Below are 17,549 nucleotides of genomic sequence, written 5' to 3' on the forward strand. Positions count from 1 at the left end.
CCTTGACTGAGAAGGCGGCTTCTGTGGCCCAGCTAGCTTCTGTCCTCCTAAAAGGTACCCTCCCTGCCCCCCCCCCCCCCGGGGGGTGTATTTTATGCTGAGGCTCAACTTCCCCAGACGCAGCTGTGTAGGAAAGGTCACAGGCCCTGGGCAATGGGCACCAGTCCCACCCCTTAGCCTGCAGCCTCTGCTTCTGTGATGAGCTTTCTGCACTCAGCCTGCAGCCCCCATAGAAGCCTGTACCGTCCGTCCCTTAGTTCAGGGCCAGAGTTATCAGAAAGATCTGAGCTCCTGGCCCATGTGTAAATAAAAGGCTCCTTTCCTTCTCCACCCAGCCTAGCTTCAGTCACCATGATTATTAACCGAGTCCTTTAACATTTGCATCCACAGTGGAGACAGGGTCATTGGGACCCCCCCCCCCAAAATCTCTGGTGCTCTGTATCCACCCTGATGAGACACACTCCTGTCTCTCTCATTGGTCTTATTTCTCTCTTATCTTTATAAGTAATACATTGGGAGTTGGGCGGTAGTGCAGCGGCTTAAGCGCACGTGGCGCGAAGCGCAAGGATTGGCATAAGGATCCAGGTTCCAGCCCCCGGCTCCCCACCTGCAGGGGAGTCGCTTCACGGGCAGTGAAGCAGGTCTGCAGGTGTCTGTCTTTCTCTCCCCCTCTGTCTTCCCCTCCTCTCTCCATTTCTCTCTGTCCTATCCAACAACGACATCAATAATAACTACAACAGTAAAACAACAAGGGCAACAAAAAAGGGAATAAATAAATACATTACTTAAATAAAAAAAAGAAAAAGATGTTTTAAAAAATAAAAAAAGAAATATATTCTATCTATGTATCCATCCATCCATCCATCCATCCATCCATCCATCCATCCATCCATCCATCCATCCAATTACTACCATCAGAAATTCCCACTGCTCCTGGTGGCCATTTTCCTCATTTTACTGGACAGGACAGAGAGAAATTGAGAGAGGGAGGGGAGATAGAGAGAGGGAGAGATGGAGAAACACCTGCAAGCTTTGCAAAGCCCCCCCCTTCTCCTCCTGCTTCCCCTCCTGGTCACTGCTCTGGGGCAGGATGCCACCTCTCCATGTCCAAGTTCTCGCCACCTCTCTCACCCTCACCTCTTGCTATCAGGCTTGATATTGAGCCACTTGAACTGCAGCAGCGTTTATGAACTTGGAGAACACTGGCTGCTCAGGCCGGTCTAGGCACTGTCCCAATCCCTCTGCTGGGAGGATGCCCCAGTCTTCTGCTATGTTGATCTTCATGGCTTCCCACTGCCTTTCTGTCCAACCTGCTATTCACAGAGAGGCCATCTTCCATTTTTGAGTTTCTTGCGTTGCTGCAAACTCTACCTGGACTTATCTTTCCTTCTCCCCGTTTGTTTGTTCTTCACTTTTTAAATTTTTTTTTTATTCATTCTCTCTCTCTCTCTTTCCCTCCCTCCCTCCCTCCCCCTTCTCTCTCCCTCCGCCTCCAGGATTATCACTGGGGCTGGGTGCCAGCACTAGGAATCCATCCCTCCTGGTGGCCATTTATCTTCCCCATTTTATTGGACAGGATGGAGAGAAATTGAGGGGAGTGGGGGTGACCGAGAGGGAGGGAGACAGAGAGACACCTGCAGCCCTGTGTCACCACTTGTGAACCCAGATCCTTGCACAGGTCCACCCTCACTTAGGGCTACGTGAGCTTTATCCAGGGGCACTGCCCACCCAGTGCCTGGCCCCTGACTCCTATCATCTCTGTCATATGAGGTAAGAGGAGTCTTACGAGACGGGTGAGGAGAGAGAGGTCAGGCCACCACTGCAGCTCTCCAGTACATGCAGGACCTGGGGTGAAAACCAAAAGGCGTGCAAGACCGGAACTCTACCAGCTTAAGCAACCCTCCCTCTCCCCGCCCCCAGCTCTACTCATTGTTGGTCTGAAGACTTTTCTTCCTTATCCTAAGGATGGGAGGATGGGAGGACAAGGACAAGGACAAGGACAAGGACAAGGACAAGGACAAGAACTCCACATCTGAAGCTGCACTTGGCAAATGTCAGTGCTCCAGAGACATTGACTGAGCTTGGCTTTGAGGAAGCCGGAGGGAGATAATGGATCTTGTTCTAATGGGCTTGTCTCCTCTGGGCATGGCTTCTGCTTCCCCCTGTCCAGTGACCTGCTTCCTGGCAAATATCCAATGAGGGGGGTGCCCTGTGTGTGTAGGGGGCCACTGAGAAGGCCTTAAGAATCTAGCCCTTAGGACCTAGTGGGGGTTGTATTGTTATATGGGAAACTGGGAAATGTTACGCATGTACAAACTATTGTATTTACTGTCGAATGTAAAACATTAATTCCCCAATAAAGAAATTTAAAAGAAAGAAAAGAATCTAGCCCTTGAGAATCACCTCTGCTCTGACTCCCAGGACTCCAGCCAGCTTATGTAAATGTATGCAAATCGCATGCAAACGGCCTCCCCCAGTCCCCTGCCTCCTTCCGGTACCTGGAAGAGACCCTTGGGATTCCCTCCCCTGCCAGAGCCAGGAGCCCCCACTGTCAGGCAGACAGACAAAACGCTCCCAGTTTTAATTTTCTCCAGCAGTGTGTGTAAGTCCCCAGGCCTTGCAAATCCAGAGATTTTGATCAAGGACATTAAACCGAACAATGAGGCTTACAACAAAAGAACAGACGAGAAGACCCAGCGCTTCTGCCTCTCAGGGTCCCCCAGCAGGCCAGGCACCGGAGCAGAGACCAGAAGGCGCCCCGGGGGCCGCTTGGTGTGGGGCATACCGGCTGGCAGGCAGGCGGTTTAGAGAAAGCCTCTGGGGTTGGGCCTGGGAGGTGGTGGGAGGCTAGATCAGTGGCCCCTCAAAAGACCAAAACCACACACTGCTGAGCCAGCTCCCTGGTGTTCGGTGCTCACTGTGGGAGGCCCATCTGCTGTGCAGTACGCACTTGTGCCTCTGTCTCCAGGGCTTGCTCCCCGGGCTGTCAAGGAAACACTCCCCACAGCACTGCAGGAGTGTCCAGGGTGCATCCCAGAACTTCCTGGGGCTCAGTGCTGAGAAGGCTCCGGGCTGGGCTGCTCCGATGGGTGCAGGGAGACGCCCACACTACATGCACGTTGGCTGCTTGCTTAGCACAGATGGATTCTGCTTGGCACCAACACCCTCGGTATTTATCGATCTTTTTTCTGCAGTGGGGTGTATCCATTGAAAACATCTAGATCTCCCCTGAAGTATACGGGGTGTCTGTCTCTCTTCTTATTTACGTGTTTATTTTAGACAGAGACAGGCAGTGTCTCAGGACAGTGTCACATCACAGGTCAGTCCGCTCTCCCCTCTGTTCAGTTCCGGCGGTTGGGTGTCACTGAGTGCAGATGGCAAGGCAGGGGACAGGGGAAGGGGTTTACTTGTGCACACAGTCACGGCCCAGGAGGAAAGGCCTGCCTGTGTCCAGGGCTTCCTTCCCTCCAGCCTCAGTGGCCACATCTGGGAAGGAGACTCACTGTGTCCTCTCAGAGGACCTGATGGGGGTTCAGTGCCCCCAGTGCTGGCAGGAGGCCCACTGTCAGGGTCCTGAGACCTGGCTGCCCGGGGCAGTGTGAGTGATATTTCCAAAGACCTCATACGTCTCGTTCTCAAGTCCTGGCTAAGCCATCAGCCAACAATTCTTTCTTTCTTTCTTTCCTTTCCTTTCCTTTCCTTTTCTTTTCTTTTCTTTTTCTCTAGGGTTATTGCTGGGGCTCAATGCCTGCACTACGAATCCACTGCTCCTGGAGTCTATTTTTTTCCTTTTGTTGCCCTTGTTATTATTATTATTGTTGTTGTTGTTGTTATTGCTGTTGTTGTTGGATAAGACAGAAATGGAGAGAGGAGGGGAAGACAGAGAGGGGGAGAGAAAGACAGACACCTGCAGACCTGCTTCACCGCCTGTGAAGCGACTCCCCTGCAGGTGGGGAGCCGGGGGCTCGAACTGGAATCCTGACCCTCTTCCTTTAGCTTGGCACCACATGCGCGTAACCTGCTAACAGACTCGCATGCACCCCGCTTAAGGAATGGTATCTGACTTCCCTTTGTGCTTATTCTCAAACCATCTCTGCATAGGCACAGAAAACCTACACACAGGTACACATGGCCATGGAAGCTTCACAGTGGAAGAGAATTCCTCAAAGCTGGCTGCTGCCACTACTTACCAGCTGTGGCTAGGGGCAGGGCCACTGCTCCCTCCCTCCCTTCCTTCCTTCCTTCCTTCCTTCCTTCCTTCCTTCCTCCCTCCCTCCCTCCCTCCTTCCCTCCCTCCCTCCCTTCCTTCCTTCCTCCCTCCCTCCCTCCTTCCCTCCCTCCCTCCCTCCCTCCCTTCCTTCCTTCCTTCCTCCCTCCCTCCTTCCCTCCCTCCCTCCCTCCCTCCCTTCCTTCCTCCCTCCCTCCCTCCTTCCCTCCCTCCCTCCCTTCCTTCCTTCCTTCCTCCCTCCCTCCCTCCTTCCCTCCCTCCCTCCCTCCCTCCCTTCCTTCCTTCCTCCCTCCCTCCCTCCTTCCCTCCCTCCCTTCCTCCCTCCCTCCCTCCCTCCCTCCACAGGCAGGAGACATAGAGAGAGAGACCAGGTGACACGTGCAGCCCTGCTTCACCACTTGCAAAGCTTTCCCCCTGCAGATGGAGACCTGGAGCTCAAACCCGGGTCCTTGTGCACTGTAACGTGTGCTCAGTCAGGTGTGCCACTGGTGGCCCCTGGGCTGCTGTTTCTACCAAAACAGAAAGGCTTCGTGATACCCAAATCCAGCCGTCTGCTGCATTTCAACACTGGACAGCCAAAGTCTGGGGTAGAAATTTTCTTTACCGGGGCTGTGTGGTGGCGCGCCTGACTGAGCGCACACAGTACAGTGCACAAGGGCCAGGGTTCGAGCCTCAGGTCCCCACCTGGACAGCTCTGTAAGCTATAGAGCAGGGCTCCAGGTGTCTTTCTGTTTTTCTTCCTCTATCTCCCCCTTCCTCTCAATTTCTGACTGTCTCTACTAAATAAATAAAGATAGAACATTGATAAAAAAAATGTTCTTTACCATTTAAGGATGTGTGGGGCTGGAGCTAAAAATAAAAAAGGTTGGCCAAATATGCCCCCCTTCTTCAGACCCCTGTGACTTCGCGGACACTTCTGTTTAGCAGGGCCTCTTTCCGAATAGAAACAAGAGGACAGCCACATTTAACAAAGGAATGACAAGTACCACACACCAATGGGTGCCTCACAGCAGGAAAATAGCTCCAATGGCAATCTGTACGGGCAGTCGGAGTAAGCCAATCGATCCAGCGTCTGGAATGTGATGGAGCCCCTAGAGAGTCTAGTCTCCAGTCCATTGACCAAAATCCAGCCGGAGTGATATGGGCACCGTGACCCGAGTTTTACACCAAGTGTGTACACCAGGCCGTGAAGGCTGTTCATACAACTTCCTGACCACGGGTACTGAAACGCAGACAGTGGTCATGGCCGGGCGGTGGAGCACCTGGCTAAAGACACATGTCACAGTGCACAAAGACCCAGGTTTGAGTCCCAAGTCCCCTCCTGTGAGGGGAAAGCTTTGCGAGCGGTGAAACAGCGCTGCAAGGGTCTCTCTTTCTCTCTCCCCCTCCTGTCTCGATTTCTGGCTGTCTCTATCCAACAAATAAAGATAATAAAAAAAAATTTAAAAAGAAAAGAACTGGTGGTCTGGGAGGTGGCACAGTGGACAAAGCATTGGACTCTCAAGCATGAGGTCCTGAGTTCGATCCCCGGCAGCACATGGACCAGAGTGATGTCTGGTTCTTTCTCTCCTCCTATCTTTCTCATGAATAAATTAATTCTATTTTTTTTTTTTTTACAAAAAAAGAAAAGAACTGGTCTAGATATTGCTTGCCACCTGCACAGGGCCCTGGGCTCACGACCTGCAGCACATTGAAGTACGTGATTGGCATGGCAGCATGGGTCCTGCCCCCCTGTGATTTGGAGAGTCAGTGAATGCCAGTGTCCGGGCATCTTCACTGATACTCCATATATCAGTGTTTCCCTATTGGGAGAGTTTGGAGATCTCTACTTAGGAAATGCCTTGTCCTAAAGATGGCTGTTGACTACAGCACCATCTCACCTGTCCTCCCAGCCAGGCGCCTGTCACCCCATCTACTCTCACTAGGAAACTTGCCAGGAGGCACCTGCAAGGCACCCCAAAAGCCTCAGAGCTCCAGGGGAGACTCCAGACCAGGCTCCAGCTCCACCAGCACCCTAAGAGGATAATCAGCAACAACCAGGAGCAGGTGACAAACTCAAGAAACAAGACCTTCCCTCCCCCTCAACCGTCATCAGTGCCTTAACTTCCTAGAGTAGCAACGAAGTCAGTTTCCCAATGGATCCCCAGACAGTTTCTGAGCCTCACAGGGGTTCTGAGACAGAGGCTAGAGGAGGGACAGACACAGTTAGCCTGAACACAGACTTCACCTCTGAGTCAGGTGGCTCCTTGAGGAAGGCCCGCAGACCACCACCCTGCCCTCCTGCTGACAGACGCCAACATGGCCTGTTGGAACAGGTGGCCTGGGCCACCCATGACTTGGACGATTCAGAGAGAGAGCCGGTGTGTGTGTGTGTGTGTGTGTGTGTGTGTGTGTGTGTGTGTGTGTGTGTGTGTTTGTGTGTGTGTTGGGGGGTGTTGGCAAAGGCCAGACTCTACTCACCATTGGTGTACGGGTTAACGGTTTTCTTGTTTGTCATTACCCGTGCGGTGGCATTGTTCACCTATGTACACAGAAGACTCAAGTCAGCATGGATTCCTGGATCAGCCCACAGTTCAATTAGTTGCATGCATTATGACTGTGATTACTTATTAAAAACAAAACAAAACAAAACAAACAAACGAAAGAAACAACAAAAAACGCATCGTAATTTATAAAAGGCAGTAGATGCATAACAAAAAGTCATACATGTTTATAATTACATCTACTTCATCACCATTTGAACTTACAGATCATTTCAATGAAGCAATGTCATGTCAATGAACAGTTTCATAAGGAGACAGTAAAAGCACATTAAAAGGGGCCGCAGGAGTGAAGGTTGAAAAGCATGCCTGTACTCCATGGGACACAGAAACAATAGATACTGTTTGTCAACAGAAGGAAGTTCGTATGAAGGGGCATGCAGTGGAGGAGGGGGAGACAGAGTACAGGGGGACAGGAATGTCCAACAAAAGAAAAAGAAAAGTAAAGAAAGGGACAAACAGATTGTAGCCGTGTGCAACACTTGAGGAAGGAAAAACCATCCCAGAAGCAGAACATCTAGCATTCAACACTCGGAACAAGAGCCTCGGAACATCGCAAGAGTTAACAACAACAAAAAAAAAAATCATTCAAGCTTTGAAAGTCACAGCTAAGGAAAGGGTCAAAGGAGGGTGCATCCGTTGAACACAGTATGGAGTTAACAGTCTGAGTAAGAGGTGGGCTTCTCATCTCCCATTTCCAGTCAGTGCCTCCCAGGCTAGCTCAGAACGTACACTCATTACAGGCGTACCAATATCCAAGGAAAAAAGCATCAAGAAAACTTAATACGACAAGTCAAAAAAATCCACGTGGTAGAGAGATATGTAGAGAGAGATATCAGCACTAAGTACGTGAAACGGCAGATGGACTGAACCACTTACCATTCACCACCACCGCCAGCAAGGTTTGTGTACAGTTACCATGGTTACTGAGAGTTGGGTGTGGGGCCTAAGCGTTATGGTCGCAGGGGAAACGAAAGGCAAAATATGCAACATCTTACTCCAAAGACTAAAGCATTTGAAACTGGTATTTTTTTTTTTTTTAAGTTTTAAACAAATATGACCCTGGGGCTATGCTGAGGGAGTTCCAGTGGCGCAAACAGTAGATTTTGAACATGGACTCAGAGTATCATACAGTCCTCTTTTTTTTTTTTTTTTTTTTCCGCTTTTTCTTTCCCCAATAAGAGTGGGGAGGAGGATTGATATTGAACAGGAAATCCACTCAGATAATTTGCCTGATTGTTAAAAGAATGTAGAGATTCAAACTGGCTTTTTAAAAAAAAAAAATGAAAGGTTTATAACTCTCATTTTTTTTTTTTTTGGACACAAGGGTGTGGTTTGGTCCAGTTTTTTTTTTTTTTCCACATATATTTTTTGGGGGTTATTTGTACACCACTGTGGGTCCCTCATCAACTCTGTAGTGGAAAGAAAAATAAAGAACAAAAAAGAAACTTCTCTGTACTTTGTGTCAACTTTTTTTTTCTTTTTTTGGTAGCAATGCCTCTACTGCTTGGAAGCTACTTGCACCCACTGGTTATAAAACATAGGGAGTCATCATCATCATCATCATCATCATCATCAAAAAATATGAAACCTTTCAGGTTAAACTTTCTCTTGCCTCACTTTTACCATCCACCTTTCAGCAGTACTAAGAGTAACATAAACAGTCCAAGTAAAGAAAAAAAAAAAGAGAGAACTAAATTAATAAATAAAATGAATTAAATAAAAGTTAGGCCATTTTCCTTTTTATATATAAGTATTTATATATATATATATATATGTGTATATAACAATGAGAAGGGGGCGGGGTCACAGAGACACAGTGATGCATCTGAAACAACAAATGAGCGTGAAGCAGAGACATTTATCAAAAGGATGAAAAGGAGAATATTTGGGACATGCACCTCGATTTTACGGCCCTCTACCACGGTGCCGTGTAATTTCTCCCTCGCCCTGTCGGCATCCGCACTATTTTCGAAAGTTACGAAACCAAATCCCTACATGCAGGAGGGAGAAGGGGGAAACAACATGCAGATTATTATTTCAGACAACGACCACTGTGTAACGTTCTCTCGCTTTAATTTCTATTTCTTGTCCTGGCTTCAGTTCTGTAACATGCAAATTAGAGAGATTATAAAGAGTACTACAATGTGCAAGAAGTAAGCAACACATGTGAACGAGATTTTCTTTGTTCTTTTCTCTTCCCTGTCACCAGTTAGCTGTAACCCCCTGAAGAATTCAAAGAAGGATACCAAAAATACCTTTCTAAATGTCACTACAGAAGAAAATAAATCTAACGGAAAGAAAATGAGATCAAAATAAACTGTACAGTGTCTTCACAGAGAATAAAATGAAATAACGAAGGGGGGAAATAAAAGGGGGAACCACTTTCTTGACATGCAAATTAAGAAGAAAAGAAAAGAAAACGTGTCCACAAAATCCAACAGCAGATGCTCAAGTCTTCTAACATCTCCTAAGGAGTCATGCCATGTGGTTTTAAGAACATCTTCCTCATGCAATTTTAGGGTTATTCAGTTTTTGTCAACTCTATGTCTTTACTTCTGAAAAAATAAAAAAAATAAAATTGAGAAGCCTACAAAAAAAAAGAAAGAAAAAGGAAAGACCTTTTTATAATCGATCTAAAACTGTTTGATCTCATAAACAAAATAATCACATGAAATGAAGAGAGAAACACACTGATTGATTGCTAGTGGAGTTTGAATAATGGCTCTGCACCCACAGTTCCCTCCCCATCCTTCATGACACCCTTCGATTCCCCTTGACTTTGCGAGTCTGCTTTATGAACCAAAAAGGTGTCATGTTCTAAAACTGTCGTCATGTTATGAACTGTTATCACAGATATCAGTCTATCTAGTTATCTAGTTATCTAGTTATCACAGATATCATGTCTAGTGATCTGCTCTCACCTGTCCCTCATTCAATGACATGGCAGAGAAAACAAGTCAACCCTCCCTCCTCACCACTGGCATTTTTCTGTCTTAATCTCTCAACTTGAAAATAACCACCACCCCACTCAAAGTCACATTGTCAAAATCCATCTTTTTTTTTTTCTTCTCTGACACTGTTCCTGAGAAAAGTACAGAAAACATGACACGTTATTTTTAAAGCCTCTAAAAATATTTGTACATCTTGTTCAGAAATATACACCAACCTTTTGAAACAATTCCAGTGCAAATTTGCCCAGCTTTTTAGTCTTTTTTTTTTTCTTTCCACTTTTTGCATTTCATAGTGAAATCATGCAAAAATCTTGGCACTATTCTTTCCAGCAAGGGGACTTTACTTGAAAGTGAATCACTGGCATGAAGCTTGGGTAGGGCAGGAAAGAATGGCTTTCTAAAATGAGAGTAACTCCACTTCATACCAAGTCATGACCAACTAGCGTTAACTTCCAATGTCTAGGTCACCAGGGTGACTTCTGAAGTTCAGAGAGGCGGCACTTTCTAGACTTCAGACTGACTGGTCCACAGAGGACTCAATCTGTGGGTACGCTCAGGTTATGGGGAGATGGTTATTGGACAGTGATCTAGAGAAAATGGAAACTTCTTTTTGGTGGGGGCTATACCGAATGACCTTTTATGATCTTCTCTGTAGTGAGGGGTCTGGACTAGCTGATGGGCATGAGATGGTACCTCCCAGGACAGGAGGACCCTACCCAGATGCTGTGCCCCAGATGCTGTGCTTGCTTTGAAATGACAGTCCCTCCATGGGTAGACGGCAGGATCTGGGGGGTGTGTGCCTGATGGTAGCCCTTGGCCAGCCGATCCCCAATAGCTGAACCAGAAAACCTTTTAGACATAGAGGCTCCTGACACCTAGCAACCCCATCAAAATCTCCACAGACAGAGGATACACTGCCTTTTGGTCATGGGCTCAGTGTGGAAGCATGCTGCCTCCACATTTTGGGGGTGAAGTTGGATGGGGGTGGGGAGGGCTCGGCCCTGCCCAGCCACAACCAGCGAGAGAGCACTCACTGAACCCTTCCTGTGCCTGCGCTGGTGGCTTCACAAGTAGGGGCTGCACTTGGCTCCCTTGTGCTGCCCCCTGGTGAGAATTCAGTCTCCAGGAAACCAAGACTGGCCACTTTAAAGAACACATTCAGGGCGCGTGTAGATAGCATAATGGTTATGCAAAGAGACTCTCATGCCTGAGGCTCCGAAGAAGTCCCAGGTTCAATCCCCCGCACCACCATAAGCCAGAGCTGGACAGTGCTCTGGTGTTTCTCTCTCTCTCTCTCAAAAACAAAATAAATAAAATATATAAAAAATTACATTTCAGAGCTGGGTGGTGGTGCACCTGGTTGAGTGCACATGTTACAATGTGCAAGGACCCGGGTTCAAGCCCCTGGTCCCCACCTGCAGGGGGAAAGTTTCACAAGTGGTGAAGCAGGGCTGCAGGTGTCTCTCTGTCTCTCTCCCTCTCTATCTCCCCCTTCCTTCTCGATTTCTGGCTGTTTCTATCCAAAACAGAAATAAAGATAATAAATTAAAAAAAAAATACATTCCATGCCCATGTCCAGCGGAGAAGCAATTACAGAGGTCAGAACGCCCACCTTCTTCACCCCCCCCCCCAATTTTTGGATCCATACTTCCAGTTGGGGGGAAATGATAGGAGGAAGAGGACCAGAGGGCTGTGAACTCCAACTCCGTCAGGATCCAGAGAGAAGAGGACAAGGGGAGGGACATTTGGAAGTAGTAACAGGAGTAGGTGTGACTTGGAAAGAAAGAGAAGATGGGACCTTAAAAAAATGGGTGACTGCTTAAACACGCTTGTTCCAATGCAAAAGGACCCGGGTTCAAGCCTCCAGTCCCCACCTGCAGGGGGAACATTTTGAGAATGGTGAAGCAGTGCTGCAAGTGTCTCTCTTCCTCTCTCTCTCTCTCCTTTCCCTGTCAACTTCTGAACATTTCTATCCAAGAAATAAATAAAGGTAATATAAAAATGGGCAATTATATGCAAATAAAGACAAATAGTTGTAGACACGATGGTTAACTCATACCTGCAACTAGAGGGGGAATGGCTGTAGCTTCCAGTGGAGGGATTGGGGATTCTGGACTCTGGTGGTGGGAATAATGTGGAATTATGCCCATGTTGACTTGTAATTTTGTCAATCAATATTAAATCACTAATAAAAAAAAAAAAGAAAAGAGGATAAAAGATGTTTGACAAGAAGCAGGTATAAAGTTACAAATAAAAAAATGAATAGATAAATTCTGCCTATCTCCATCCCAGCCTTCAGAAAGAGGGGTCACACTGCAGCCCAGGGCATGACACAGGGCTTGCACACACGCACACAGTCTTGGGCCAGATCCCTGGCAGCACTTATACCTGAGCAATGACCTGGTTCTTTCTGGTTGAGGAAGAAATACACATCTCACGATTTCATTGATTATTGGATAGAGGCAGAGAGAACTCGAGAGGGAAGGGGTAGATGAGAGAGAGAGAAGAAACCTGCAACACTGCTTTGCCTCTTGTGAAGCTTCCCGCCCTGCAAGTGCGAACAATCAGTCTTTTATAGACAGGCGAGAAAAGCCACAGCTTCCTGGCCGTGGTGTGCAGAGCCCAGGACCTGGGGTGACGATGAGGTCACCCTTGGGTGACAAGGGTCAAGGAGGGGCATTTGTGGTGGGAGGCCCTGTGTGTGTGTGTGTGTGGGGGGCTCTCTGAACCCGGCCCGGGGCTGGGCCAGAGAAGAGAGAAGAGAGGGGCGACGGAGGGGAGTGTCCTTCTGCAGCTGCTGTCCCCATTCTCACCTGGACTGTCCCCACCATGCCCCACAACTGCTAACCCTGCAAGGCAAAGCCGACAGAGGCTAGTTTTGATTTTTCCTAATGAAAAAAAATCAAATCAAATCAAACAAAACAGCTTTACAACAGCAGCTTCTGGGAGTGGCCAGATCAAGACAGTGGGCTGGCTCCTGGGGGCCCCAGAGGAGCTTGGTCAGAGGCACGGTGGAGGGACACTGGAAGCAGCTCAGCCTCTCCACCTTCCCCAGAGAGGCAGGTGCTTCTGCGTCCCCAACAGCTCTCGGCCAAAATGGGAAAGCCTTCTCCAATGTGCGTGAGTGACCCAACAAACAGCACATGAGTCGGTGGGGGTGGGGAGGACAAAGTCAAACTTTTAACGCAGATGTGCTACAGACTCCAGATAAGAAAACTGCTGTCCAACAGTCCCTATCACTCTGCCAGGAACACACTTCAGGCTCCCTGAAAGGACAAAGCTGGATCCCTGTCCCTGTCCCTGTCCCTCTGCACTGAGTGCTCCAGGTAGGACTGACTGGGGTTTGGATTATCTGTGTCTACAGGTGGGGAGCAGAGGGGGGGGGGGTTGCACCTCCAGGTGCACTGGCCTTGACCTCAACCAGGAGACACCCTGTGTGGGAATCTGGAGGGCCCATCCACATTTTCTGAAGACACAGATGGCAGGTCCTGAGTGTCAGAGCCCCCAGCTGAGCGGGAACTGGGGGGACTGGGCATCTGTTCCTCCAGGAAGGTCTTGGATGAGGCTGTGGGCGTCGCTGTTGCTGGACACCGCACTGAACAGGGGATGCTTCCTAGACTTGGCCTCCTCCTCCCACTCCCAACATAAATGCATTTGGAAGGTGCTGGAGCCTCTCTCTCTTCCTAAGCCTGGATAATTACTAGCACTGTTACCTCTAGGAAAATCAACTTTAAAAAATTGGTTTCCTAGAAAAAAAATAAACGCAAAGCAATGGCAAATTGCAAAATGCGACTTGGTAAACATACCAATGGAGGAGAAAAAAAAACTAGTCAAAAGGTTGGTGCATATGAGATATTCCCCCCCTTACAGCCCAGAAAAATAACTGCACTTCATCAATACAGAATAATCACACATTTACCTGCTTGTGAGACTAGCAACTCACTTTTTAATATAGAGAACATAATTATCACTGGAAAACAAAAAGGTAGTGACAACATTACTATTACTTAGTTATTACTATTATTATTTTTGGCATGGGCCATGTTCCTCTGGAAACTTGATGTATAGACAGGTAGGCATAAAGTAGCAATTGTCAACCACCCTCTTTCCATGTTAAACTGACGTCAATCGTCTCCCCGCCACGTCTCCGGGTGGGTGGAGGGGGTCTCGAGAGGAGAGGAACCCCCACAGAGGACTTTTCCCACAAACCAGCCAATTAAAAACAGTGCAGTTGTTTTCCTCTGATTCATAACAGCACGTTCACATCAGCTCAACAGCTCCATAGTAAAATTAAGTCGCTTACCTTTGAGCCCCGCTCATTAAAAATAATTTCAACATCTAAGATTTTACCAAATTGCTGCAAAGAAATAGAGAGGTCTTGATAAGCAAGAAGACAATTGGAGTGGATGCCATCATACACAGTGTAAGGGCTCCCCAGTCGGGAGTGGTCTGAACAAGCCTTTTAATATGGAGGAGTTACATTTCTGTCTTCTGCTATGGTATTAGACCTCATGCTTGATCAGAAAGGGACTAGAGCCACCACTCAAATCATCTCCCAAATCATCATGGCAGAGACGCCAGGCAGGGATGTGCCATGGGGGCCCTGGCACGGAATGCCATGCAGAAGGGAGTTCTGTTCTTGCTCTGTGTGAATGATGGCTTTCCCAGGCACTGTGCTGCAGAGACTGAAAGGGATTCGCCTGCACAGGGACCTTCTTAGACAACTCAGCTAACCGTGCCGTGGAGGGCACATGGCTGAGGTCGGGCTTTATTTTTTTTTAAATACACTTATTTTTATTATTTTTTTTGTATTCCCTTTATTTATTTATAGGATAGAGACATCCAGAAATAGAGAGTGAAGGAGGTGATAGAGAGGGAGAGAGACAGAGAGACACCCTGCAGGTAGGGACTGGTGGCTTGAACCTGGGTCCTTGTGCACTGTAACATGTGCACTCAACCAGGGGAGCCACCACCTGGCCCCTGAAGATGGGCTTTGATAGCAAAATGTCTAATTAGACTATGGTGGTGGGGATTCGGGGCCCTTGGTCCCTTAAAAGTTAGAAGTTAGGTCATGCAAATAAGTGTCAATAAATTAAAACAAGCTTTCTAGGCCTATTCTCAAGTCTGCACCATCTTTCCAAACAGTATGCTGAGTCTACCCACATGTTAGCTATCGGACTCAGGCCAAAATGACTACTCATGAGTGCCTTGAGCCATTCCTAAAATAGACTTCCTAGCTCTTCCCACTAAGATGCCTAATTTCATCTGCTCTAGTCCTACCTTTGGATTCTGGATTATTAAACAATTGGTCCTTCTTTTATATCTTATAACCTTTCAGCCACCAAGTTGCAGATGCTACCTTGATTCCATCCTGACTTCCCTGGGAAGACGCCCTCACCAACGTGTCCTGGAACCCCACCTCCCCAGAGCCCTGCCCCACTAGGGACAGACAGACACAGGCTGGGGGTGTGGACCCACCTGCCAACACCCATGTCCAGTGGAGAAGCCATGACAGAAGCCACAACTCCCACCTTATGCTCCCCATAAAGATCCTGGGTCCATGCTCCCAGAGGGATAAAGAATAGGAAAGCTTCCAATGGAGGGGATGGGCCAGTGGTGGGAATTGTCTACCTGTTATCTTATAATCTTGTTCATCATTATTAAATCGCTAATGATAATAAAAGGAAACAAATAACCAGGACATTGGGGGGGGGGGGACAGCTTTCCCGAGAGAGCCCTTTGATACTATCAACAGAAAGACCTGGGCCAGTGCAGACAAACAGAGCCCAAAGGAGTCCGTCTCGGATTCCAGAGAAAGAACTTTCTAGGCATGCCTCTCAATCTACCTCCCTTGGAGAGAGGAAAAAGAAAATAGACCCCAGATGAATGTCAGCAACTTGGAAACCTGTAGTGGCCATAAGAAGAAGCCCCAAAGTCTGTTGTGCCAAGAAAGGAACCCCTTTCTCTCAGGACCGGTCCTCTAGGTTCCAGGCCTGGGTTTTCCTATGGAGCAGAAGTGTCTCTTGACTTCCCAGAGAAGCAGATGACGGAGAAGAAGTCCCAGAGAAGGGTTCCCATGAGGTGATGAGATGGCTGGGCCTGACCGTCCACTGGCACCACAGAAAAACGACCAAGGCTCGGGGAAATTTAGAGGATGAGACTCTGCCTTTGCTCACGAGAATAACTCTCTAAGGAACATTTCCGGGGCCCGAAATGTAGGCCGGAGAAATGATGACAAAGAGAAGAAGGCTCCTTTCAGATTAGGGAGATGGGATTATGATACTGGAACATGAAGTCATCTCAGCATGAAAAGATAATGACTGTCTGTTCTGTGAATTCCTGCACAGCAGCGATTCTGGCCTGGCTTGCCTAGAACGTTCAGTTCACACAGACAGATGCTGTGCGGTTTATTTCAGGCGCATGAGTTTGGAAGCACACCGATCTAGCAAGAGGCAAACTTGAAGAGGACTTCTTCCAAAACCACGAAGCAGACAGCGTCTGTGGAACACCAACATACCCCCCTTTGAATCCAGAGCCGACTGAGCGAGAGAACCGGTCAGAAAGCCATCAGAGCAGCCCCTGTGGTTCCCCTCCGTGACCTCCCACGTCTCCCCTCCGTGGCTGGACTGGGTGGCTGTGATGATGCGGCCCCTCAGGGAGCAGGGAGATGGGCCCTGGGAGGAAGGCTGCTGTGAGTCCCAGTGTGCAGACAGTGATGTTGTATTTACAGTCTCCATAGTGTCATTGGGAAGTTCGGGACTGATGATGCAAACGCAGCTGGTACGTTTTCAATTTAAGACAGAACTGGCGTCTGTTTCCTCAACACACCAACACTCAGCAGAGCACCACGACAACCCCGGACCCACAGAAGGTGTCTCCATCTCTGTCACCATCCAGCTCCGGGGTGGGAGCGGGCCGGTGAAGTCTGGGCAAATGGACAAGCAAGACCTTCTCACAGAAAGCCCAAGGAAGATAGAGACTATGAATGGGTACTGGTGTGTGTGTGTGGGTGTGTGTTTGTGTGTGTGTATGTGTGTGTGTATGAGTGTGTGTGTGTGAGTGTGTGTGTGTGAGTGTGAGTGTGTGTATGTGTGTATGTGTATGTATGTGTGTGTATGTGTGTGTGTATGAGTGTGTGTGTGTGAGTGTGAGTGTGTGTATGTGTGTATGTGTATGTATGTGTGTGTATGTGTGTGTGTATGAGTGTGTGTGTGTGAGTGTGTGTGTGTGAGTGTGTGTATGTGTGTATGTGTATGTATGTGTTTTTGTATGCGTATGTGTGTATGTGTGTATGTTTGTGTACGTATGTGTTTATGTGTATGTGTGTGCATTGTATGTTTGTATGTGTGTGTTTGTGTGTGTTTGTATGTGTGTATGTGTGTGTGTGTTCCTTAGTGCATGATGGTGGGAAAAGATCCAAAACTGAGGGTCAAGAGTGTTTTGCAGATGCCTCTCACGGGGACCTGTAAAATGGCACCCATGTGTCAACAACCGTGGGCTTAGACTCTGCTTTTGCCCAAGAAGACAGCCATCTAAGAAACATTCCCGGGGCCCTAGATTTGGGCAGAAGAAATGATGGAAAGTAGTAGAAGAATTCTTTAAATCATTAACCCCAAAAGGGGAGAAGAGGGAGAGAGGGAGAGCAGAAGAGAGAGAAGAGAAGGAGGTGGGGGGCTCAGATATTCATGGCAGCAGGGGCCCTTCTGCGGGCTCTAGCCCTGAATATTCCCAATCTCTGGCTTACTCAGCAGCTTATCACTCTGTATCTTCCAAGGGAACAAAGCAGAAGAAAAAGAGAGGTCCTTCCAGAGGAGAGGGTGGGGGGGA

At 48.1% G+C, this 17,549-nt stretch overlaps 1 protein-coding gene across 23 annotated transcripts in view; it reads right to left on the reverse strand.

Moving 5' to 3' along the window:
• RBFOX1 (RNA binding fox-1 homolog 1) overlaps positions 1 to 17,549 on the reverse strand; it is a 1,765,566-nt gene that overhangs the window by 105,166 nt on the left and 1,642,851 nt on the right. For 22 of the 23 annotated variants that reach the window (XM_060172406.1, XM_060172410.1, XM_060172405.1 and 19 more), the window contains 3 exons: positions 14,026 to 14,079; positions 8,670 to 8,762; positions 6,689 to 6,749 (listed from right to left, as the gene is read on the reverse strand). In XM_060172406.1, the coding sequence (XP_060028389.1) occupies positions 6,689 to 6,749; positions 8,670 to 8,762; positions 14,026 to 14,079 (208 nt within the window). The remainder of the gene's footprint in view (positions 1 to 6,688; positions 6,750 to 8,669; positions 8,763 to 14,025; positions 14,080 to 17,549) is intronic. The other variant, XM_060172424.1, reaches the window with a different exon arrangement.

Source organism: Erinaceus europaeus, chromosome 15 (genome assembly GCF_950295315.1).
Source record: "Erinaceus europaeus chromosome 15, mEriEur2.1, whole genome shotgun sequence".
Lineage (NCBI taxonomy): Eukaryota > Metazoa > Chordata > Mammalia > Eulipotyphla > Erinaceidae > Erinaceus > Erinaceus europaeus.